This window comes from Ceratotherium simum, chromosome 1 (genome assembly GCF_057802395.1).
Source record: "Ceratotherium simum simum isolate JZ-2026a chromosome 1, ASM5780239v1, whole genome shotgun sequence".
In the NCBI taxonomy this organism is placed as follows: Eukaryota; Metazoa; Chordata; class Mammalia; order Perissodactyla; family Rhinocerotidae; genus Ceratotherium; species Ceratotherium simum.
In genome coordinates this window covers 32,887,946-32,915,527 of record NC_141900.1, presented here as the reverse complement: position 1 = coordinate 32,915,527, position 27,582 = coordinate 32,887,946, and the positions used below count along the sequence as shown (strand labels likewise).

Here is a 27,582-nt window from a genome sequence, read left to right as displayed (position 1 = left end):
GTATGTCTTCTGATTGGAGAATTCAATCCATTTACATTTAGAGTGATTATTGATATATGAGGGCTTAATGCTGCCATTGTAACACTCGTTTTCCAGTTGTTTTGTATTTCCCTTGTTTCTTGTCCCATGTATTTCAGACTACCAACTCAATTTGGTAGTTCTCTATGATGGCTTTCCCAATTTTCTCTTTATTTATCATTTATGTCTCTGTTCTGATTGTTTACTGGTTACCCTGAGGTTTATATAAAAAATCTCATAGATGAGATAGTCCATTTTCTGATAGCCTCTTATTTCCTTAGTCTAAGCCGATTCCATCTCTTTCCTCTTCCTCTTCTAAGTTATTGTTGTCAGAACTTATTGCATCTTGTGTTGTGAGTTTGTGGTTAAAATGATGAGATTATAATCATTTTTGATGTTTTCCTTCCCTTTATCTTTAATGTTATAATTGTTTGCTAATCTGTTCCAATAGAGAGCTGCCATTTCCTGATTTTGTCTGCCTCTTTATCTCCTCGCTCAAGGGTTTGTAAGCCCTTTCTTTTTTATTTTTTCAGGTATGAAGGGCTTCTTGATCACTTCTTGTTAGCGGGGGGGTCTTGTGGCGACGAACTCCCTTGGTTTTTGTTTCTCTGGGAAAGTTTTTATTTCTCCATCATGTCTGAAGGATATTTTTGCTGTATAGAGTATTCTTCGCTGAAAGGTTTTGTCTTTCAGAATTTTGAATATATCATTCCACTCTCTCCTGACCTGTAATGTTTCTGCTGAGAAATCTGCTGAAAGCCTGATAACTGGTTCCTTTGTAGGTTATTTTCTTCTGCTTTGCTGCCCTTAATACTTTTTCTTTGTCATTGACTTTTGCCAGTTTTACTACTATACGCCTTGGAGAAGATCTTTTTACATTGACATGATTAGGAGTTCTATTAGCTTCTTTTACTTGTATTTCCAGATCCTTCCCCAGGTTTGGGGAGTTCTCAGCTACTATTTCTTTGAAAAAGCTTTCTGCTCCATTCTCTCTCTATTCTCCCTCTAGAATACCTATAATCCTTATGTTGCATTTCCTAATTGAGTTGGATATTTCTCGGAGAATTTCTTCATTTCTTTTTAGTCTTAGTTCTCTCTCCTCCTCCATGTGAAGCATTTCTATATTTCTGTCTTCCAAGCTGCCAATTCTGTCCCCCATCATATCAGCTCTGTTATCAGGGATTCCAGATTCTTCCTTATCTCATCCACTGTGTTTTTCATCTCCAACATTTCTCATTGGTTTTTCTTTATAGTTTCAATCTCTTTTGTGAAGAATTCCCTCTGCTTATTTATTTGTTCCTGATTTCATTGAACTGTCGGTTTCGATTTTCTTGTCACTTTTTTTTATGAGAAGTAATTTGAATTCTCTGTCATTTAAATTGTAAACTTCTGTGCCTTCGAGATTGATTTCTGGGTGCTTGCCATTTTCCTTCTGGTCTGGAGTATTAATATATTTCTTCACACCATTTGATGGTGTGGATTTGTACCTTCACATAGTGATAGTATTTGGTCACAGATTCCACCTGCCGCCACTGGAAGGGGGGTGGACTCAGGAGCAGTGTATTCTGAGCCCACTGCAATCCCTAGCGTCTGTGCCTGTCAGTTGGGATCTATGCTTAGAGCACTGTCTGCAATTGCCAGCTCTCGTGCTCGCTTGCTCACAGGTGCTGCTTTTCTAACATATGCATATGTGAGGGCACTTCAGCCGACCTGCTGAGCTGGAACGCTGGGTGGGGGGAGGGGCGCTTTCTTTCATGTGCACAATCCCAGGAGTGTTCTCGCTCTTCCCTCGCTAACTGCTCTCCTGGGGTGCTGGCTTGATGAAGACACCCCGCCTTCTCTGTATGGAATTTTCCCATAGGCTGTCAGAGAACTTGGAGAACAAAAGCTTTCCTGTAGAGAGTTGCCCCTCTCCCCTACTTTCTCAGAGCTGCAAGTGCAGTCCCGTGCCCTGGATCACTGTCAGGGATGGAAAGGAGATCCCTTTAACTCTTTCCACTTCTTCCCAGAGGTTCCAGCATCTCCACCTTCAGATGTATGGCCACATGGGTCTCTCAGACGTCTTTTGTGTTGTATGAATGTCCTCTATTGGTTTATGAAGGTCCTTTTCAATGTATCTTAGGGGGGAGAGTCTAAGGGAAGAGTTCACGCTGCCAGGATGCTGACGTCACCTTGTTTTCTGTTTTTTAAGAGACCACGCCTGTTGAAAGAAAATACAACCTCCAAACTATTCTCAGGGATATGACAAGCCATATTCTTCTACTGTTCCTCTAACATAAAATAATAGAATGGTGATATTTCCATTATTACAATTACATAAACTATAGATAGTATCACTAATTCATCCTTTCTTCCAAAGGCTGTTAATTTCTTAACAAAGCCTAACTGTATTTGTTTGAGACATATGAAATTGTTACTTTTGTAAGTTAAAAGCTGTCTAATATAGGCTATTTTGTATTCTGCAAACTAATATATACAGAAGCAACATTTTTGACCACTACAGATATTTTGACCTTCATCTTTGTCCCATTCTCAATGTAGGTTTTTGTTTTGTTTTGAGATAATTTATACGTGCTTTATATTTTTTCAACTTTTTATTTTTATATAATTATATACTCACATGCAGTTGTAAGAAACAATACAGTGAGATTCCATATATGCTTCATCTAGTGTTCCCCAACAGTAACATCGTGAGAACTACAGAACAATATCCCAACCAGGATTTCACATTTAACATTAATCCATCAACATGATTCAGATTTACCAGTTTTACATGCACTCGTGTGTATGTTAGTTCTAAGCAATGTTATCACCTATGTAGATTCACGTGACTACAGTCATGATACAAAACAATTCCATCACGAGGAACCCTCGCTGCTATCTCATAGCCACAGCCACCTCTTTCTCCACCCCTTGCCTCTCCTTCCCTCCCCAGAATTAACCCCTGAAAATCACTAATCTGTTTTCATCTATAATTTCATCATCCATAATTTTGTCATTTCAAGAATATTATAGAAATGGAATCATACGGTACATAACCTTTTGGGATTGGCTTTTTTCACACAGTATAATTCTCTGGAGATTCATCCAGGTTGTTGTGTGTATACATAGTTCTTTCCTTTTTATCACTGGGTAGTATTCCACAGTATGGATAGACCACAGTTTGTTTAACCATTCACCTGCTGAAGGATATTTGGGGTTCAGTTTGGGGCTATTACAAATAAAGCTGCTACAAACATTTGAATATAGGATTTACGTAAACACAATTTTCTTTTCTCTCAGATAAATGCCCAGGAACACAACTATTGGATTATATGGTAACTGCATGTTTAGTTTTATAAACAACTGCAAAACTTTTCCAGAGTGGCTGTACCATTTTACGTTCCCATCAGCCATCCACAAGTGATCCGGTTTCTCTGCATCTTGTCACCATTTGGTATTTCACTATTTTCTATGCTAGCCATTCTGATAGATGTATAGTGATATCTCACTGTAGTTCAGTTTGCTGTTCACTGATGACTAATGATGCTTAACAACTTTTCATGTGCTTACCAGCCATCTGTATGTTCTCTTTGATGAGATATCCGTTCACATCTTTTGCCCCTTCTCTAATTGGTTTTTTTACCATTGCATTTTGAGGGTTCACTTTGCATTATAGATACTAGTTCTTCATCAGGTATGTGGTTTGCACATAATTTTTTTCCAGTCTGTAGCTTGTCTTTTCACCCTCTTCATGTCGCTTTCACAGAGCAAAACTTTTTAATTTTGATGAAGTATAATTTATACATTTTTCTGTTTAAAGACTGGACTTTTTAGTGTCAAGTCTAAGAACTCTTTGCCTAGGCCTAGATCCAAAAGATTTTGCCCAAGGTTTTTTTTCTAAAAGTTTCATAGCTTTACATTTTACATATAAGTTTTTAAATAATTTTTGTTAAATAGATCTTAGGCCTGAAAAGTCCAGTAGCTTAACTGTGGTCTTTCACAGTGCCTTCAATTTTTCACTTGTAAGTACAATGCCAACATCAAGATTCTTAGAGCTAAGTCTTCGTACTTAAACATGATTATTTCCTAAAGGGGAAAATTTCTACAAACAAAATTGCTGACTTAAAGAGACTGCATATGATCGTTAAATTGCCCTTCCTAGATGTAGGATTCCATATACTCTGCCTTTCCCCCGTCTTGGTAGGGACAAACTAATCATTTTGATACCAAAGGTCAGTCCTTTGACTTGTGCACCACATCCCATCCTCTCTTTTCTATTAAGGTCTTTCTCTAGCAATTGTCCCCTTACATTAATTTTCTCTTTTCTAGATGTTCCCACATATCACAGCGTACAGGCATGTTGTTGCTTTCCCCATCTTCAAACACAAAACAAACCTTTCTAACCCCACATTCACTTCTAGCTATTTCTCAGTACCCCTTCTTTTATTACAGCACTGTGCCTCCAGTGTTTTTTTTGTCTCCATTCTCTCTTGAACTTTTCAAATGTAGCTCTAATACCTAACCCTGAACTGTTCTTGTCAAAGGCAGCAGTGATATCTCATTGGCAAATCCAGTGGTTAGTTTCCTTATCTTACCTGACCTTTCAGCAGTGTTTGATACATGTGATTGCTCTCTTCAGCACTCTTCTGGTTTTCCTCCTCTTTCCTCCTCCTTATTCTCCAGTTTTTCCTCATCTCCCCAACCTCTAAAGGTTGGACTGTTTGAGAGATCAGCCCTGAATCATGTTCTCTATCTACAGTGACTCTATAAGTTTCATCCCATTTTACGGCATTAAATACTATCTTTTTGCTGCTCTTTACCAAATGTATACTTCTACCTGGAACACTACCTTAAATTCTTGACTCACACATCCAGCTGCCAACTTGACATCTACACTTGGATGTATAATGAGCACCTCAAATATAACATGTGCAAACCTGAACTCTTAATTTCTTCCTCCAAAACTTTTCTTCCTTTAGTCTCCCATTCCAAGAATGGTAGTTCTATCATTCTAGTTGCTTATGCTCAAAACTTTGCAGTGATCATCGAATTCTTGGTGCCATAATTTACATAGGGTCCATGAGGAAATCCTACGGCACCATCACTATTATCTTCTCATTTTAAACCTGGAGATTTGCAATTGTCTTCAAGCCTCTACCTCTGACTCCTCTGGTTTATTCTCAATAGAGCAGCCAGAGTGATCCTTTTGAAATGTACATCAGATCATTCCATTCCTCTGCTCAAAAGTTTGTAGCAGCTTCTTTCCTTCTAACTCAAAGTAAAAGACAAATTTCTTAGTTGATCTGGCCTCTAGTACTTCTCTGACCTCATCTTTTACTACCTGCCCTCTCACTCACTGTGCTTCAGTACTATTGGCTATTGTTATTCCTTAAACATACCAGGCATTAGGGCACACCTCTGCATTAAGGCCTCTGCCCTTTCCATTCTCTTTGCCAGGAAGGCAATCTCAGATATTCACATTTTTATGTCCACCAGTTAGAAATATCATTGAGTGAATTACTTCAGTAGGAGAGAGACTAGAGTAGTGATTTTTAATCCGTGGTCCATGGCACTACCTTAAGTGGTGCTGTGGAGTTGCAGGGAGAGGTGCGATTGCTGCTGAGCAGGGAAAAACGCCTGATTTCCCCACCCTGCTTCAACAAAACCTTCCACTTACAAATCTAGCATCTGCAGTGGCTTTTATTTGGGGAGGTAGGAGTGGGGTGGAGAGAAACATTACACTTTAAGATAAAGTTCAAAAATTACTGAAGATCTGAACCAAGGTTTCTTTGAATTCCATCTTCTGTGATTAATTCCTAGTTCTCAGTCATATTCCAGAAAAGTAAGATCATCTTATTGAGCAATTACTGCAAACAAGATTAACGTATGTGATTTCAAAGCCTTCTTTTCTTCAATAACGGTGCTTTTAGAATTAATAACTGTTTCAGCTCTCCGCTTTACCTGTGTCAGCAAAGCCTATATTGTGCCGGGGGAGATTTTATCTTTCTCCAGAAAAATTTAATATTTAAGCTAAATGCTTTATTATTTCAAAAATAAAAAGTAGCTAGAAAAAAGTAAATCTTAGAAACTTATGAAGTTATACACTTTAAATTTGTACTTCTATAAAGAAAAACATTGGAAAAATTAGTTGTTATATAACTGAATTTTAAGTGAACATTGTACGGTTTGGATCCTGGGCGCGCACCGACGCACCGCTTGGCAAGCCATGCTGTGGCGGCATCCCATATAAGGTAGAGGAAGATGGGCATGGATGTTAGCCCACGGCCAGTCTTCTTCAGCAAAAAGAGGAGGACTGGCAGATGTTAGCTCAGGGCTGATCTTCCTCATACACACAAAAAAAATTATATACCTTCTCCAAAAGTAAAAGCAATTTGTTATATACTAGAATACTAAAAAATGGGAAATAACATAAGGAAGTCTCCAGACACTTGAATCTTTAAAATACCTGATCTCAAAAGTGATAGATCATTTCATGATTCATACCTATACTAATAACTGTGAACACAAGTCGATCTACAGAAATTTTTTTAAACGCATGGTTTGAATTATTAGTCTTAACTAGCTTAAAAAATTAACACAAATCTCACCGTATCATCTTTCTTACTGTCTTAGTCATACTAATGGAATTCTTATCCTTAAATAAACTAGAGATTCTATTTTCAACGTAGTATAATATCGGCTTCTCACAAATAACATTCATTGTTAAGAAGTCATACTAAAGTCTACGATCTATATTTTGTTGAGGCATGACTCAGAAGATGGCAGACAGATCTGCAGGAGGGGTCCACTTATGTGGTAATGAGTCTACCCAGTCACTCAGCATGGATATCACAATAGGGCCTAATTGTTTTCTGTTGATAGTTATTTATGTATTCTGTGAGTGAATCTTATGCTGTATGCTGAATCAAGGGAACTGAGGTCTTATGATAAAACACTTGTAAAGGTTAAGATACTTCAAGCTCTGCTGTGTGACATGTGTTTTTTAGTCAGGTTTTATTTATAAATTTATATATAAAATTTAAAAATATGATCACCACACAACATAGTAACCACAACAATATCTCAAAATACTCTCATATTCTTCGCTTTTATAAAAACCTATTTTCTTATAAAAGGTAACATATTAATGGCAGAAAATTTAGAAAACACAGAAAAGCAAAAATTAAAAGAAAACTCTTTTTAAAAGCAAAATAAGCAACTTTTAACAGAAAAGCATCAGTGATTTTATGGACCCTGTCTTAAATTGCAAAGCAGCTGACTGAATTCAGGTTTTGTTTCCCCATGTAATTAAATTCAATCCTTTGTTATAAGCCCATAGGACTGCTCAACTGATTTAAACACTTAGGACAGTAAAACTAGATGCTTTCAGCATAAAAAAGCATGGAATAGACTTAACCCTCAGATAAAATTTGAGATTCTCCCAAATTATATTATTAAAGCAGATGACTGATTTGAAACTGTATGATTAAAATCGTAAAGACAGGGCCAGTCCCGATGGCCTAGTGGTTAAGTTCAGCATACTCCACTTTGGTGGCCTGGTTTCAGTTCCCTGGCACAGACCTACACCACTCTGTTAGCGGCCATGCTGTGCTGGAGTGTTTAGTATGGCTGGTAGCCATACTGAAAAAGAGAGGAAGATTGGCACCGATGTTAGCTCACGGTGAACATTCCTCGGCAAAAAAAAAAGTCGTAGGGGGTGGCCCCGTGGCTTAACGGTTAAGTGCGCACGCTCCACTACTGGTGGCCTGGGTTCAGATCCCTGGCGTGCACCGATGCACCGCTTCTCTGGCCATGCTGAGGCAGCGTTCCACATACAGCAACAAGAAGGACGTGCAACTATGACATGCAACTATCTACCGGGGCTTTGGGGAAAAAAAGGAGGATTGGCAATAGATGTTAGCTCAGGGGCAGTCTTCCTCAGCAAAAGAGGAAGATTGGCATGGATGTTAGCTCAGGGCTGATCTTCCTCACAAAAGAAAAAAAATTATAAAAAAAAATTATAAAGATAATAAAAACTTAAGTGATAACATCTACTGATCAAGTTTCCTTTAGGAAGACTAGATAATAAAATTAATGTGATGAAGTTATTTATTATTACTAAGATTTATGCTATATAATATTTCTTGATGTTATCAACTATATTTTACAAATATATATTTTCAATTTTAAAATATTTTGAGAGAACACAGCTCCCATTTCCCCTTTTAAAGTACAAAAGATTTGTGTTTCTGACGTAAACATATTTACCAATTTTATGAAAACCAAAGTAAAGTATCTCTTGTACACACCTCTTTTTTAACCTACTTACTGATAAAAAATTTTCAAACATTCTGCAGTTTAATGAAGTAGAGATTAAGCAAACAAACAACGCCCAGATGCTTCTTTGTTAATTGATTAAAATATTATCTACTAACCTTTGAAGATGGGCTACCCTTTATAATTTAAGCTTTTATTTTAATTACTTATAGAAAGTGACTCACTCCTTATACGTGGCAATTAATAGGCTCAACATTTTAATACATCCCAGAAATGGGTATAAATTTGAGAATAAAGATTCTTTTCCAGCAACATATGCCAAAAGATTAGGCATTCTACACTCAGTTCTATGTTTCTCAAGATGCGGCATGGCTGCTCTCTAAATCACACCAGACTCTATGGTTTCTAAAATTTCAAGCTTACTAAAAAGAGAGCTGTTGGGAGAATAAATAATACATTAGCACTGTTCCCTTTTAGCCGGTGACCTAGAATCTGTTTCAAAATAGCTGCAAAATTGCTCAATTCAGGAGAAGAATCATCAACTGTCTCAAAGCAAGACTATCCTGGTCTTCACAGAAAACTGATGAAAGAAATGATTATTATTATTGCTTTTAAGCAGAGTTGATTCATTCACCTAACTAGGGAAAATGGGAGGAAATCAATTTTGGGAAGTATTACAGAAATGCTTTGTAAGATTATATATTCTGAAAACTCCATGTATTCAAATTCACTCTGTAAATAGAAAATTTTACAGAAATATCAGGTTTTTCACTTAAATATTTATTATCTATTGACTACATTAAGACGTAGGAATAGCTCACTGTCCTCATAGCTATTAAAATCAGAATCAAAGGGGGCTGGCCCCATGGCCTAGTGGTTAAGTTCAGTGTGCTCCACTTTGGCAGCCTGCGTTCGGGGCCCAGACCTACCCCCCTTGTCAGCGGCCATGCTGTGGCAGTGACCCACATACAAATAGAGGAAGATTGGCACAGATGTTAGCTCAGGGCAAATCTTCCTCAAGCAAAAAAGAGGAAGATTGCCAACGGATGTTAGCTCAGAGTGAACCTTCCTCAGCAAAAAAAAAACCCAAAAAACTCAGAATCAAAAAATGACTTAAATTATTAACTCGAAAATACTCAAAAGCCATAATACTACTTTAAAGAAATTTGAGCATCAGACCCAAATATTTTTAAGAGTTTTGGAGTACGGAATTGACTAAAATAGGATGTAAGTATTTGTGAAGTGTACATCCAAAGATTTTATGAGGTATAAATAGGAAAACTTACAAATCTGTAGAGTGTGCTATATTTTTCCTTCTCATCAGAATTGTCCTTTGTCTCTATTTTTTTACTGCCAAAAATCAATGCATTTTCCAAGACTCAGCTCAAATGCCATCTCTTTAATGAAGAATTTTCCTCCTACACATTCCTAGCACAAACTAGCTTTTTGTTTGTAACTCCCTTAAGAGACAATTATAATTTATCTTACTGCTGTTATTTGTGTTGTCTATCTCTATCTTTCAGAATATAAATTCCTTTAGGGCAGAAACATATCTTCTGTTTGTTTATATCTTCCTCAGCACGTACGACAATGCCTTGAACATTGTACTCAGTAAGTTGATTTATTTGTAAGCCCTATTTTGAAAGAATGGCAAACAAACACAATTTCCAATATCACGGCAAAACAAAAAAAAGGTTTATGATTTTTAACATGTATACATTCCTGTAACTACCATCAAAATCAGGATTCAGAACAGTTCTGTCCCCTAAGCAATTCCCTCATGCTATCCCTGTAGAGTTATACCCTATAAAGGGTGACAGATGAGTGTCTAAGTAACGATAATCAGTGGGGAATGAAGAGAAGATAATTATGAGAGCTGTGAAACAATTATAAATGTAAACTATGAAGGAGCTAGAGGAACACAAACTGTTTCTTAGGGTTTAGTCTTTTTGGTTATAATATTCAACCAGGACAGAAAATATAGGAGGTGAGCATAAACAGAAATATAAAGAGATTTGTTTATATGGGTTATATCTATCAATATTTACCATAGTAGAATTTAAACTGAGGAATTTTTAAAAACTCTTTTATTGAGGTCATATTGTCTTATAACATTGTATAAATTTCAGGTGTACATTATTATATTTTTCTGTATAGACTGCATCGTGTTCACCACCAATAGTCTAGTTTTTATCCGTCACCATATATATGTGCCCCTTTACCTCTTCCACCCTCCCCCCATCCCCTTCCCATCTGGTAACCACTAATCTGTTTTCCTTGTCTATGTGTTGATCTTCCACATATGCATCAAATCATTCGATATTTGTCTTTCTCTGACTTATTTTGCTTAGCATAACAACCCCAGGTCCATTCACATTGTCCCAAATGGCATGATTCTGTCTTTTTTTATGGCTAAGTAGAATTCCACTGTGTATATATACCACATCTTCTTTATCCATTCATCCATTGATGGGCACTTGGGTTGCTTTCACATCTTGGCTATTGTGAATAATTCTTTGATGAACATAGGGGTGCATAAATCTTTTTGAATTATTGATTTCATGTTCTTTGGATAAATACTCAGTAGTGGAATAGCTGGATCATATGGTATTTCTATCTTTAATCTTTTGAGAAATCTCCATACTGTTTTGCATAGTGGCTGCACGAGTTTGCACTCCTACCAGCAATGTATGAGAGTTCCGTTTTCTCCACATCCTCTCCAACACTTGTTACTTCTTGTCTTGTTAATTATAGGTATTCTGACAGGTGTGAGGTGATATTTTGTACTTCTGATTTGCATTTCCCTAGTAATTAGTGATGCAGAATATCTTTTCATGTGCTTGTTCACCATCTGTGTATCTCCTTTACAAATATGTCTATGTCTGTTCATATCTTCTGCCCATTTTTTGATTGGGTTGTTCATTATTTCATTGTTGACTTCTATGTGTTCTTTATATATTTTGGAAATTAACCCCTTGTAAGATATATATGATTTGCAAATATTTTCTCCCAGCTCATGGGTTGTCTTTTCGTTTTGTGGATGGTTTCCTTTGCTGTGTAAAAGCTTTTTAGTTTGATGTAGTCCCATTGGTTTTTCTTTCGTTTCCCTTCTCTGAGTAGACATGGTATTCACAAAGATACTGCTAAGACTGACATTAAAGAATGTACTATCTATATTTTCTTCCAGGAGTTGTATGGTTTCAGGTCTTACATTCAAGTCTTTAATATATTTTGAGTTAATTTTTGTGAATGGTGTAAAATGATGGTCTACTTTCATTCTTTTGCATGTGACTATCCAGTATTCCCAACACCATTTATGAAGAGACTTTCTTTTCTCCATTGTATATTCTTGGCTCCTTTGTCGAAGATTAGCTGTCCAGAGATGTGTGGTTTTATTTCTGAGCTCTCAATTCTGTTCCATTGACCCACGTGTCTGTTTTTCTGCCAGTACCATGTTGTTTTGATTACTATAGCCTTTGTAGTATATTCTGAATTCAGGGAGTGTAATACCTTCAACTTTGTTCCTTTCTCTCAGGATTGCTTTGGCTATTCAGTCTTTCATTATTCCATATAAATTTTAAGATTCTTCTATTTCTGCGAAGAATGTCATTGGGATTCTGACTGGGATTGCATTGAATCTGTAGACTGCTTAAGGTAATATGGACATTTTAACTAACTTTATTCTTCGAATCCATGAACTTGGAATATCTTTCCATTTCTTTATGTCCTCCTTGATTTATTTCAATGACGTCTTACAGTTTTCAATGTGTAGGTCTTTCACCCCCTTGGTTAAATTTATTCACTGGTATTTCATTCTTTTTATTCTGATGGTAAGTGAGATTATATTCTTGATTTCTCTTTCTGCTAGTTTGTTATTAAGTGTATAGAAATGCAACTGATTTTTATATGTTGATTTTGTACCCTGCAACTTGACTGTATTCACTGATTGTTTCTAATAGTTTTTTGGTAGATTCTTGAGGGTTTCTATATATAGAATCATGTCATCTGCCAATAGTGACAGTTGTACTTCTTCCTTTCCAATTTGGATGACTTTTATTTCTTTTTCTTGCCTATTGCTCTGGCCAAAACTTTCAGTACTATGTTCAATAAGAGTGGCAAGAGTGGGCATCCTTGTCTTGTTCTTGTTCTCAGAGGAATGGCTTTCAGTCTTTCACTGTTGATTATGATGTCAGCTGTAGGTTTGTCATATATGGCCTTTATTATGTTGAGGTACTTTGCTTCTATTCCCATTTTATTGAGAGTTTTTATCCATAAATGGATGTTGGATTTTGTCAAATGCTTTCTCTGCATCTATTGGGATGATCATGTGACTTTTATTCCTCATTTTGTTAATGTGGTGTATCACACTGATTGATCTGTGGATGTTGTTGAACTATCTCTGCGTCCCTGGAATAAATCCCACTTGATTGTGGTGTATGATCCTTTTAATGTATCGTTGTATTCAATTTGCTAATATTTTGTTGAGGATTTTTGCATTTATGGTCATCAGTGATATTGGCCTGTAATTTTTTTGAGTATTCTCCTAGTCTGATTTTGGTATCAGGGTAATGTGGGGCTCCTAAAATGAATTAGGAAGCGTCCCATCCTCTTGAATTTTTTGGAAGGGTTTGAGAAGGACAGGTATGAAATCTTCTTTGAATATTTGGTAGAATTCACCAAAGAAGTCGTCTGGCCCTGGACTTTTGTTTTTTGGGACATTTTTGATTATTGTTTCAATCTCTTTACTTGTGATTGGTCTATTCACTTCCAGCACTAACACTTTCCATTTCTTTGCCATACTTTCACCTTTGTTGGCCAATTCACTCTTTCAATTGTCCATTTCAGAAAACAACATGTGGGTTTATCACCAGGAGACAAGGAGCTAACAGAACTACAGGCTTTGACTTCTGTCCATGAACTAATGACAGATAAATAGTGACCAATCCTAGACAGACTTTCAAAGAAGTGATGTGACTGGTCACTGATCACGATGTGCATTTGTTATTTACACAGTGATCTGCGGACTAAAGAGCTAGCAGCAAAATTTTATTTTATGCAATTACTCACAGTTAATACACAGTGGTAGTCAAATTGGAACTATGTTATGGGACTGATATTATTTTACTAAATTGTAGTAACTGAAATTAGTGCTTATTGGAACTGTGCAAAGTGAGGACTGCCTTATTTAATTAATTACAAACAAATAAACGCCTCACATGTTAGCATAAATAATATATTTTTATGAAAACCATATTTTCTAAAACAACAAAAGAATTGGTAAGAATAGCACTGTTTTACATCTTTGCAAATATCTGTAATGTTGTGTTTAATAGAAGATAACTAAATCCTCATATCTACTTCTGCATTCAATCTATTTTAAGACTACATACCATGTAGCCTCTGGAAAACTACACTGTACACTTGTTAAGGGCATAGGGGCCGGCCTGGTGGCACAGTGGGTAAGTGCGTGGGTTCGGATACCAGGCACAGACCTACACGCTGCTCATCAAGCCATGCTGTGGTGGCGTCCCACATACAAAAGAGAGAAAGATGGGCACACGTATTAGCTCAGGGCCAATCATCCTCAGCAAAAAGAGGAAGACTGGCAACGGATGTTGGCTCAGGGCCAATCTTTCTTTCTCTCTCTCTCTCTCACACACACGAGAGACAATGGGAACAAATAAGGCAAATAATCTCGTAGAATTGGTAAGAAAATAATTTTGACCTTTCTAACCTCTGAAAGGGTCTGGGTCCCAGAGTACACTTTGAGAATCACTATCCTAAGGCATGTAATGAAATAACTTTCTCCTATGCAACTAGAATGGCAGTAATTATATATCTTTGAGAGATTTAAGAAAATAGTTGCTCAAATAATTTTCAGTCTTCTTTGAGTCAGATGAATAATACTGAGAAAGGCTGACAGATTAATGTTCAACTACATAGTACTCCCTACAACACCAAGTGGAACATAATGGAGGAAGCTACTATGTAAAAGAAAGACAAAAAAAAGAACATCTAGGAAGAAACACTGATGAAACTGATCTCCTGTACCTAAAAGATAGTCAAGTTAGATAAATAATAGAGGTAATGCATGAGTAAATGAATAGAAACAAAAAGAAGGTAAATAGAAACCAGATTAAAGAGGGACTTGAAAACTGATTTTTGTTTCATATGTCCATTTCATTGACAATACAGCAAAAAAAATGCTGCCAATCCTCAGCAAGCTTTTAATAAGAATAAATCAGCATAATGTTCTTATTCAGGGAGAGAATAAAATGGGAAGTGTTCTTAAAATGCATAAACAAACCCAGAGGCTTCACCTCCACCTTTGACCTAAAAAGAAGGAAACTTCTGACTCTGAATGTTTCTCTCTAATCTTTATTAGGTAGAATGGAATAGGAAAGCTGACTCTGCAATCACATTCAAGGTAAAAGTAACCTACTGCCTTAAAAAATTACATCATCTAAGATAGTAATGCACGTTGGTGAAATGAACTGAAAATTATATTTAAAGATAAAAGTAATAAAGTGCTTATTTCATCAAAAAGAGCTAGGTTAGAACTCAATTTCCACCTGTACCAGTCTGATGAGATTTTACTAGTCACTATTGACCTTCAGGAATAATACAAAATTACTTAACAAATGATGTACTTTTGTAAACTGTAAAGGGCAAAAAGGGCCATGGAGAGTAACATATATTTCTGTAGCATCGAGAGGCATATACAGATCAATCAGTAGTCAACAAAACACGAGTCTTTTTATTCTGTTATCGATTGTATTCCTAGAGAAAACAGTATCTGCATGACAAAAACCTTAAATGGTTAATCTCAGAGCACTAAATGACTTTAAACTCAACATCTGACTAAAAACTAAAACAAAAGCAAAGTCCAAATATCCCAAAGCATATCATTAGACACAATTTCTGCTATTGTGCCAAGCATGAAGTTGTTTTAAGGGTGACAAAGCATTTTAAATAATTTCTATTATATCAAGGTTAATAATGAAGAAAAAGAATGTTTCCCAGCTTTGCTTCACCACTTATACCCTGCTCTCCTCCTGTCAACACAAACCAAAATTTCAGAAGGCAAATCACTTCCTTAGAGTCCATGTTTTACTCCAGCTAGCCAAATCTTCCCACTCAACACTTAATTCTCTAGAATCATGTAGCTAGCTCTACTGTGTCAGAACAATGAGAATCTTTTCCTCCACAACACAGTAACTAGCTAAGACGTGCGATAAAAACCAAACCCGTAAAAACAATTTCACTACATCTAAAAAATATCACACAGATGCCAAGCTATTTCCTGATAATGACTGACATTAATATTAGTCATCTATTTCCTGAAGACAACTGATTTGGAAATAATGAAATGACAATTTGACGGATGTCTAAAAATACCAAATCAAGTCTAAAAAACAGCTTTTATGTAAGAATTAGAAAATCAAAAATTTACATAAAAGGGTCCTATAATTAAGTGCAGTTTTTGTACTGTCTCTGTCTTAAAAGATTCTCTTTCCCACCTTCATCATCCCAAGGAAATTTTTGTTAGCTTTGAAATAAGAAAGAATGATTACAATTAAAACCTTCAAACCTAAGAAAACATGAACTACTGTTTTCCCTTTGGTAACATACTAAGAAAAACAAGATAGTTACCAAAACTATGTTTAAAAGATCTTCATTACATCCATATATTAAAGTAATTTTTTCCATAGTTCATAGAATTGTAACATAATTGTAACTACAAATGATTAGAAAGCAAAAAATACAACAACAAAATAAAATCATCATTTTGTTAAATTTCGACACTATTGGAAAGAAACTATTCAAAATGTGGAAATTCACCTTCAATATTTAAGGTCCTGCATTAGTAATATACACACATATATTCACATATACACAGAGTAATTAAGTAGGAAAGAAATGTATTCACATCTCTTTACAACAAGCTTATATAATTTTAACCATTTATCCAGTAGACTTCAGAAAAAATAAATTTCACACAAAACAGATTTTCTTGTCTATAATGTTATATCCCTTTATGTGGAATTGCATCTGAAGATAAAGTACATAAAAGAATCTAGAGTCATCACATTTCAAAACTAAAAGGGGTTGAGAAAAAGTTAGTCATTCATAAGAAGAATGATATTTTTAAATGGAATACAAGTATCCAAATTCTGAGATAGAGTTCTTTTTACTATTTTACACCAAATTTACAGGATTCCTTATATTATTATCGCTAGTAGTTCTTAACAAAGCAGTGGGGTAACCATCCTCTGCCATTAGTATAATTTTGTTGTTAGTGCTGTCAAGTCAATTCCAACTCCAAGAGACCTTGAGTACAGCACAGTGGAATTCAGCCCGGTCTTGTTGCTCCATTCTCTCACCTTCCGGTGCTATACTGACAATGCTCTGCTGCTATTCACAGGGTTTTCATGGCCAATTTTCCAGAAGTGGGTGGCCAGGTCTTCCTAGTCTGTTTTAGTCTGGAATCTCTGCGGAAACCTGCCTATTGGAGACACCAGTGGCATAGCTTTCAGCATCACAGCAACATGCAGCCATCACAGTATGACAACCTATAGTCAGGTGGTATGGTTCTCTGACCAGGAAAGGAACCTGGGCCCTGGTCGTGAGAGCACTGAATCTTAACCACTAGACCACTCGGGCTGGCTATTGATAGAACATCCATCATCAATAATCAACGAGGAGATGGCTGCCAATAGACAGATACAACCCACACCAAATATAATGTAAAACTGTGACTATAGATGATAATGAGCACCGTATCCAGATATCCGTTCATTTGAAGCTTATTGCTTCTCTTACATTTCACACGAGAAACCCAAAAATTCTTTTAGAATCAGCAATTTGCCTTCTTTGTTCAACTATTATTCACGTTAAGAATTCCCAACCATCATATGTATTTCTCCTTTATTTCTCTATAATTTTAATCTATTTTGTAACGAGACAAAAAAATTCTTTTCACATATCCTTTCAGCAGGAGTCTATAGGCTGTTGTCCACAGGTGAAATTTAACCAGTTGCCTGTTTCTCTAAATAAATTTTTACTGAAACACAGAAAAAAAAAAAAGTCCCAATCATCTTCTCTGGAATTTGTACTCTGAAACTCAAAGGTCTCTCTCATCATAGTGTTTATCATTTTTAAAAATTTTACTCAATGTAAAAATTAAAAGGAGAAAGAGAGAGAAGTATATCTGAAAATATTTTCCCCACCTGTTCTGTCAAAATTTCTTTTAAAAAGAATTGTTAATCTAGGCACCTTAATGGTGAGATACTACATTATTAACATCTTATATTGCTATATAAGCAGAGAAATGACAGCAGATTGCCCAACATGAAAAATAACTTAGAAGAACTATCTTAAAAAACAAAGAAGAAAAAGGCAAATTTTTAAAAAAAAAATTTCATCTAAAATCAGAAAGCTATCAAACCAAGAAAATTTCCCATCTTAAAATAAATTAACTCGTTTGACCTCTTATATGAAAAAATTCCCAATTAAAATCCTTTTACCAAAGAATACTTAAACTATACACTTGGACCACATATCCCTTTAGAATCCAACTGTTCTTTTTCCAATGACAAACAAAAATATTCAAGTTACATATTTTAACACAGGTAAACAATCTAGTAAACTACATATTCAATGAAGCAATACAACAACAGGTAGAACAGGGGCTTGATATCAGAAGGGCCTGGATCCACACCTGGGTCTGCCATTATCCATTCCTTGTCGAGACACTTAACCTCTCTGAACCTCAGTTTCCTCAGTAATCAATTACCTAATTATTGTGAAGATTAAAGGAGATAGCACATATAAAGTATTTAACATGGTGTAGGGGCTTGATATCAGAAGGGCCTGGATCCACACCTGGGTCTGCCATTATCCATTCCTTGTCGAGACACTTAACCTCTCTGAACCTCAGTTTCCTCAGTAATCAATTACCTAATTATTGTGAAGATTAAAGGAGATAGCACATATAAAGTATTTAACATGGTGTAGGGGCTTGATATCAGAAGGGCCTGGATCCACACCTGGGTCTGCCATTATCCATTCCTTGTCGAGACACTTAACCTCTCTGAACCTCAGTTTCCTCAGTAATCAATTACCTAATTATTGTGAAGATTAAAGGAGATAGCACATATAAAGTATTTAACATGGTGTTAGCTTATACAAAAATTACTAAACTTGGGCAGACAGGGTTAATAACATCTAAGCACAGAAAAAAAGAAGCAGGAATTTCAGGTGCCTACATGTAAACAGATTTTTTTAGAAAGCATAATATATAGCGATCATGGTTTATCAACCATTGAAATGCTAAGAAAATGAAGGTCAGCCCTGATAGCCTAGTGGTTCAAGTTCGGCACGCTCCGTTTCAGCGGCCCGGGTTCGGTTCCCAGGTTGTGGAAACATACCACTCCTCTGTTAGTGGCCATGCTGTGGGGCAGCTCACATTAGAGAAAAAAAAAGAAGACTGGCCAACAAAAAAAGAGGAAGATTGACAACATATGTTAGCTCAGGGAGAATCTTCCTCAGCCAAAAAAAAAAAAAGAAGAAACTGAAGCCTTCTAGTTTCTGGTTCTATGGCTCAAATACAAACACACAGACACAAACACACGTCATACACATGCATGCACACACAAACCAGATCCAACTGATCTGTCATAGACACTCAAGGCAGCATAGCATAAGAGAAAACCACAGGTTTTGAAACCAGATATGTTTGGGCTTGAATTCTGGCAATGGCAGCCTTAACTATAAAATAAATCTGCTTTAAATAAAACTGGTTTTAATTAGAACTTTCATTATTAGTCATAAACAATCTAATATTTTTCCTCCAAAAAGCACATTCTCTATGCATTATATAAACTAAGTAATATATTTCTTCAGATACTATGTAGAGATATCTTGTGGGTTTTATTTATTAAAATATTTAATTCTATTTTTAATATTAATTTTGAGACTAAATCTGGAATATAACGAAGATATGGTTTTAGATTGCAAATACTAAGAGAAACTTTAAAATTTCAAAGTCAAATGTTAAATTTGAATATTTGGGGCATATTATTATCCTATCCTCTTCTAAGGACAATTACTACCATTGGAGGAAATGGGCAGTAAGTCATTTTATTTAGCAAAAACAACAAAATGTGTGTATTATACATATTTTCTATCTTTTACAAAATATTTTCAAAACAGTATGCATTTTAGAATTTCTACCTATTGCTGTAAAATATTGTTTTTTATAATCAGAAAATTAAAGTAGATTGCTTTGGGAAAGTAAATATCAAAAATATATCCATTAATTTAGTTCAGCCTTCATCCTTCTTTTTGTTTTAATTCAAACACTGGAAGAGATAAATTTTTATTTTTCCATTTCCACATTAAATTTCAGTTAGAATGACTCCATTCAAAAGAAAGCAAATTTTACTGCTGAAGCTATTAGATGTTTAAAACTCTACTATCGTTAGAGATTAGGCATTGGAGTGACTTTTTAAAAATAAGTTAGGTTGGTTCTTTACTTCAACCTTATACTGAAAATGTCCACTGCTATCATTCTTCATTACTTAGAGACAATTACCTCATTTGATAAACATGCCTACTATGTACCAGATGCTGGAATAAACTGGATGCTTAATAAACTACGATTCCTGTACTTGAGAAATTCACATTCTAATAGAAGACAAAAAAAGATAATGAGATTACAGTATAAGGAGGGCTATGTTTATTTACACAACCTATTCCAGAAAAGACTTGAGAATACTTATGGGAATAAATAAAATACAGTTGACTGCATAATCTAAAACTGGGGAGGAAGATGAAAAATATAGGAATAGACTTCCACTTCCAAGTAGGATGGAGTAACTATTGGTAGACCAGTGCTCCCCATACAGTACAACTAGAAAACTGGGGAGAAGGGGATTACAGAAATCTTATGTTCAAAGGATGCAGAGAGTTGCTGAAACAATAACTAGAGAGGCTAAGGCTTCAGAGAAGGGGGAAGCTCAAAAAGGTGAGCTGACTGCTACAGCTGCTTTTACCCAGGAGTGTCTGCCAATTCTGAGTGCTGCTAGGGTCTGGCACCCACAGAACGTTGCTAATGCGGGACAGAAAAACCAGGAAAGCTTTTGAAGGAGACTTGGGAAAGCTTCAAACACAGTATGACCTTCTCTTTATCAGGAGACTAAGATCCTAATCAGAACGCCTCTGAAGAACAGAATAAAGCATGTGGTAGTTTCAAAAGACAAAATAACAGTTTAGGACTACTGGAGAAACAGTGCTGCAAAATACACCAAACCTAGGTTGAAAACCCTGGAGGGCCAGGGGCAAAGTAAAGGCTGACTGAGACTTACCAGGGTTGAAATCCAGCCTGGACTCAGCACAATCCCCGACTGGATGAAGATGATGAGCCACCACTTTGTCTTCTAGAGGAATGTAATACAAAGGAAAGTGAGCACTATCCTCTACTACTGGCCATGGGCACTAGTATGCTCTTGGCCATGTTTTTCTCAAATTGGGTGGTGCATTCCACCTGTTTACTCCACTGTGGTCTCTCTCTACTATATGTTATGTTCTGATGAGCACTTTTGACACATAACAGTGAATGAAAGGGTAAACATAACAGTACTGAAAGAACGACAAAAGTGCTAAAGAAAAATTTAATACATATTATCTAGCACTCAATAAAAAAATCTAGCATGCCAAAAAACAAGGCAAAAAAAGAGAGACAGAGAAAGAAAACAGACAATAAAAAAAAACAGACATAAAGATGACTTAAATATTCTAAATCAATGATGAGAACTTTAACTATGATTAGTATGTTCAAGAGAATAAAGGAAAAGATGGATATAGATGAAAAGATACATACTTTTATCAGAGGATTTGCATCTATTAAAAAAGAACCAAGTAGAAATTCTAGAACTATCTGAAATTACAAACTCACTTGATGGGTTAAACAGTATATGAGACCCAGTAGAAGACACGATTAATGAACAGGAAGAGAAATCAACAGAAAATATACAAATGGAAGCATAGAAAGCAAAAAAATAGAAAATACAGAAAAAAATACAAGTCAAGTCGGGCCTGAGTTTAACATACATGTAATTGGAGTATAAGAATAGCCAAAATTTTTCCAAAACTGACCCAAGAGCAATGAAAAGGGTAAATATGTGGGTAAACACAAATGTACATTGCCTGAATATCGAGTGTAAAATACAATAATAAAATAATCTTGCAGAATTTAAAATATATGTAGATTTAAAAAGTATGTCTTGGGGCCGGCTTCGTGGTGTAGCGGTTAAGTGCGCACACTCCACTGCTGGTGGCCCAGGTTCGGATCCCGGGCACGCATCGAAGCTCTACTTGTCAAGCCATGCTGTGGAGGCGTCCCATATAAAGTGGAGGAAGATGGGCACATATGTCAGCCCAGGGCCAGTCTTCCTCAGCAAAAAGAGGAGGATTGGCATGGATGGTAGCTCAGGGCTGATCTTCTTCTTCTTCTTCAAAAAAGTTTGTCTTAGGATGAGAGGGAATAAATGGTTCTAACATTACTAGAGAAGCAGTAAAATTTAAATTTGCATTAGACTGCAATAAACCAAAATAACTGCCCAAAAAAGGATCTAAATCAAATGTATATATAGAAAAATAAAAAAAATATATGACTAATAAGTTCATAGGGAGAAAAACTAGAATAGTAGAATAAATAGAATAAAAATTCTTTACTGATCTACAAGAAAAGAGAAAAAAGTGAACATAAAAAACAGTAAAATTGGAGGAGTGATGTCAGCATCATGGCAGAGTGAGCTTTCCTGTAAACTCTTCCCCCAATAACATACAACAAAAGGGTCAGGCACAGACCAACAATGGACTCCTACACAGCAAAAAGGAAGATTGGAAAGGTCCACACTGCTGCACATCTGAGAGTGGACATGCTGGGGCCCCCGGAGGAAGTGGGGAGAGGTAAGGAGAAATCCTCTCCCTCCCCATCAGATCAGCGATCCCAGTCCATGCGGCTCCCAGAGAGGGGGGCGGGGCGGCCCTCTGCAGGGAAACCATAGCTCTTTGGGTTCTCTCAGCCAGTGGGAAACTCCCACACAGAGGACTCAGAACTGCTACAGAGGTACCATCAACATCTCAGCACCCCAGGAGAGCGGATAATGAGGGGCAGCCGAGAATCCCCCACTCCAGGGACCCAGCGGGCAAAAGAGAGAGCTCCCCCCGCATGCCCGACACTGCAGCTCAGCCGACGAGACCAGACAGAGTGCCCAGGAAGATTGCAGGGAGGAGCCGGGGCGGAGTGCACTGGGCTCAGATTACACAGCCCTTAACCCCCACATGGTGGCGGCAGGTGGAAACTGCAAACAAATATTTCTGGGATGAGGAAAAACAAAGCGAATACAGGAACCACAATGCAAAGGTACATGAAATCACCAGACCAGAAGGAAAATCACAAGCACCCAGACACCAACCCCGAAGACACAGAAATCCATAACCTAAACGACAGAGATTTCAAAATAGCTATCATAAAAAAACTCAACGAAGTACAAGATAACACAGACAAACAATTCAATGAGATAAGGAGTTTCTTCACAAAAGAGATTGAAATTATAAAAAAGAAAAACCAATCAGTACTGATGGAGATGAAGAACACAATGGAGGAGACAAAGAAAAATCTGCAATCTTTAAAGAACACAGCTGACAATATGGAGGAAAGAATTAGCATTATAGAGGATAGGAATACAGATATGCTCCAGATGGAGGAAGAGAGAGAACTAAGACTAAAAAGAAATGAAAAAAGTCTCCGAGAAATATCCAACTCTATTAGGAAATGTAACATAAGACCTATAGGTATTCCAGAGAGAGAAGAGAGGGAAAGAGGAAGAGAGAGCCTATTCAAGGAAATAATAGCTAAGAACTTCCCAAATCTGGGGAAGGAGCAGGAAATACCAGCAAGTGAAACCATTAGATCGCCTAAATACATCAATAGGCAAAGGCCCACTCCATATAGTGGTATATAGTGGTAAGGCTGACTAAAGTCGATGACAAAGAAACAATATTAAGGGCAGCTAGAAAAAACAAAAAATAACGTACAAAGGAACTCCCATCAGGCTCTCAGCGAATTTCTCAACAGAAACTTTACAGGCTAGGAGAGACTGGAATGATATATTCAAAATAATGAAAGAAAAAACTTTCAGCCAAGAATACCCTAGCCAGCAAAAATATACTTCAAATATGATGGAGAAATAGTAACTTTCCCAGATAAACAAAAGCTAAAGGAGTTCATGGCCACAAGACCCCCACTACAAGAAATACTCCAGAAGGCCCTCAGGCCTGAAAAAAAGAAGAGAAAGGGAATACAAAGCTTGGAGCAAGGAGAAAAATAAGTAGACAAAATCAGAAAAACAGCAGATCTTTACCGGAATAGGTTAGCAACCACTAAAATACCTAAATCAAAGATCAAAGGAATGAAATCACCAAAAATAAACATAACCTCATCACTGTAAACATACATCCACAACACAAGATAGAACAAGTTGTAACAAGAATGACTTACAAGAGGAAGAGGAAAGAAACTGAATTGTCTTAGTATAGGGAAATAAGAGGCCATCAGAAAATGGACTATCTCATCCACAAGACTTTTTATACAAACCTCAAGGTAACCACTAAACAAATAATCAAAACAAAATCACATATATGATAAACAAAGAGAAAACTAGAAGAGTCATAAGACAGAACAACCAAACTGAATTGGCAGTCCAAAACGCATGGGACAAGAAACAAAGGAAATGCAAAAGAACTGGAAAATAAGTGACAAAACAGCAACATTAAGCCCTCACATATAAATAATTACCCTAAATGTAAATGGATTGAACTCTCCAATCAAAAGATACAGAGTGGCAGGATGGAGTAAAAAGCAAGACCCAACAAGACGCTGCCTCCAGGAAACACATCTCAGCTCTAAAGACAAGCACAGGCTCCAAGAGAAAGGATGGAAGACAATACTCCAAGCTAATGGCAAACAAAAGAAAGCAGGTGTTGCCATACTCATATCAGACAAACTAGACTTCAAGATAAAACAGGTTAAGAGAGACAAAGAAGGGCAATATATAACGATAAAAGGGAGACTCCACCAAGAAGATATATCAATTATAAATATATATGCACCCAACATAGGATCACCAAAGTATATAAAGCAACTATTAACAAACCTAAAAGGAGATATTAACAACAACACAATAATAGTAGGGGATCTTAATACCCCACTTACACCAATGGATAGATCATCCAGACAAAAAGTCAATAAAGACAGTGGACTTAAATGAAAAACTGGAGGAGATGGACCTAGTAGACATATATAGAGCACTCCATCCAAAAACAGCTGACTACACATTCTTCTCAAGCATGCAAGGAACATTCTCAAGGATAGACCATATGTTGGGAAACAAAGCAAGACTCAATAAATTTAAGATTGAAATCATAACAAGCATCTTTTCAGACCATGATGCCATGAAACTGCAAATCAACTATGAGAAAAAAACTGGGAAAGTGACAAAAATGTGGAGATTACACAACATGCTACTGAACAACCAACGGATCATTGATTAAATTAAAGGAGAAATCAAAAAAAATATCTGGAAACAAATGAAAATGAAAATATGCCACACCAAATCATATGGGATGGAGCAAAAGCGGTCCTGAGAGGGAAATTCATAGCGATACAAGCTCACCTTAACAAACAAGAAAAAGCCCAAATAAGCAACCTTAAATTACACCTAACAGAACTAGAAAAAGAAGAACAAAGCCCAAAGTCAGCAGAAGGAGAGAAATAAAAATCAGAGCAGAAATAAATGAAATTGAGACCAAAAAAACAGTAGAAAGGATTAATGAAATAAAGAGTTGGTTCTTTGAGAAGATAAACAAAATTGACAAACCCTTAGCCAGACTTACTACGGAAAAAAGAGAAAAGGCTCAAATAAATAAAATTAGAAATGAAAGAGGAGAAATTACAATGGATACCACAGAAATACAGAGGATTATAAGAGAATACTATGAGAAATTATATGCCAACAAATTGGACAATCTAGAAGAAACAGATTTCTTAGACTCATACAACCTCCCAAAACTGAACCAAGAAGAAATGGAGAATCTGAATAGACCAATCACAAGTAAAGAGACTGAAACAGTAATCAAAAACCTCCCAAAAAATAAAAGTCTAGGACCACATGGCTTCTCTGGAGAATTTTACCAAACATTCAAGGAAGATTTAACACTCATCCTTCTCAAACTATTCCAAAAAATAGAGGAAGATGGAACACTTCCTAACTCATTCTACAAGGCCAACATCACCCTGATACCAAAGCCAGACAAAGACAATACAAAGAAAGAAAATTACAGGCAAATGTCACTGATGAACATAGATGCAAAAATCCTCAACAAAATATTGGCAAACTGAATACAGCAATACATTAAAAAGATCATACAACATGATCAAGCAGGATTTATACCAGAGATGCAGGGATGGTTCAACATCCGCAGATCAATCAACGTGATACACCGCATCAACAAAACAAAGAATAAAAACCACGTGGTCATCTTAATAGATGCAGAGAAGGCATTTGAGACGATACAACATCCATTTATGATAAAAACTCTTAACAAAATGGGTACAGAAGGAAAATACCTCAACATAATAAAGGCTATCTATGACAAACCCACAGCCAACATCATACACAACAGGGAAAGGCTGAAAGCCATTTCTCTGAGAACAGGAATGAGACAAGGCTGCCCAATCTCACCACTCTTATTCAACATAGTACTGGAGGTTTTGGCCAGAGCAATTAGGCAAGAAAAAGGAATGAAAGGAATCCAAATAGGCAACAAAGAAGTGCAACTTCCACTATTTGCTGATGACATGATTTTACATATAGAAAACCCTAAAGAATCCATTGGAAAACTATTAGGAATAATCAACAACTACAGCAAAGTCATAGGGTACAAAATCAATCTACAAAAATCAGTTGCATTTCTGTATGCTAATAACAAACTAACAGAAAGAGAGCTCAAAAAGATAATACCATTTACAATGGCATCAAAAAGAATAAAATATCGAGGAATAAATCTTACCAAGGAGGTGAAAGACCTATACAATGAAAACTACAGGACATTATTGAAAGAAATGGATGATGACATAAAGAAATGGAAAGACATCCCATGCACCTGGATTGGAAGAAAAAACATAGTTAAAATGTCTATATTACCTAAAGTAATCTACAGATTCAATGCAATCCCAGTCAGAATCCCAATGACCTTCTTCGTGGAAATAGAAAAAAGAATACTAAAATTCATATGGGGCAACAAAAGACCCCGAATAGCTAAAGCAATCCTAAGAAAAAAGAACAAAGCTGGAGGCATCACAATCCCTGAATTCAAAACATACTACAAAGCAACAGTAATCAAAACAGTATGGTACTGGTACAAAAACAGACACACAGATCAATGGAATAGAACTGAAAGCCCAGAAATAAAACCACACATATACGGACAGCTAATTTTCGACAAAGGAGCTAAGAACATACAATGGAGAAAGGAAAGTCTCTTCAATATAAATGGTGTTGGGAAAACTGAACAGCCACATGCAAAAGAATGAAAGTAGACCATCTGCTATCGCCGTTCACAAAAATTAACTCAAAATGGATCAAAGATCTGAAGGTGAGACCTGAAACTATAAAACTCATAGAAGAAAATATAGGCAACACACTATTTGACATTGGTCATAAAGGAATCTTTTCAGATGACATGCCTACCCAGACTAGGGAAACTAAAGAAAAAATAAGCAAGTGGGACTTTATCAGATTAAAGAGCTTCTACAAGACAAATGAAACCAGAATCAAGATGAACACACAACTCACCAGCTGGGAGAAAATATTTGCAAAACATATATCTGACAAGGGGTTAATCTCCATAATACATAAAGAACTCACACAACTGAACAACAAAAAAACAAACACAGTCGAAAAACAGGCAGAGGAAATGAACAGACACTTCTCCAAAGAAGATATACAGATGGCCAATAGGCACATGAAAAGATGCTCAATATCACTAATCATCAGGGAAATGCAAATCAAAACAACACTAAGATATCACCTCACGCCCGTTAGAATGGCTATAATCACCAAGACAAAAAACAACAAATGTTGGAGAGGATGTGGAGAAACAGGAACCCTCATACACAGCTGCTGGGAATGCCAACTGGTGCAGCCTCTATGGAAAACGGTATGGAGATTCCTCAAA

The 27,582-nt window shown here is 36.4% G+C and overlaps 1 protein-coding gene across 1 annotated transcript in view; it reads right to left on the bottom strand.

The window, feature by feature from the left end:
• The window catches only part of LOC101397172 (ATP-dependent translocase ABCB1-like), a 36,866-nt gene extending 32,172 nt beyond the window's left edge, over positions 1–4,694 (bottom strand). The window contains 1 exon segment of the mRNA XM_087434054.1: positions 4,596–4,694. Coding sequence (XP_087290180.1) covers positions 4,596–4,694 — 99 coding nt within the window.
• Between the last annotated feature and the right edge of the window lie 22,888 nt (positions 4,695–27,582).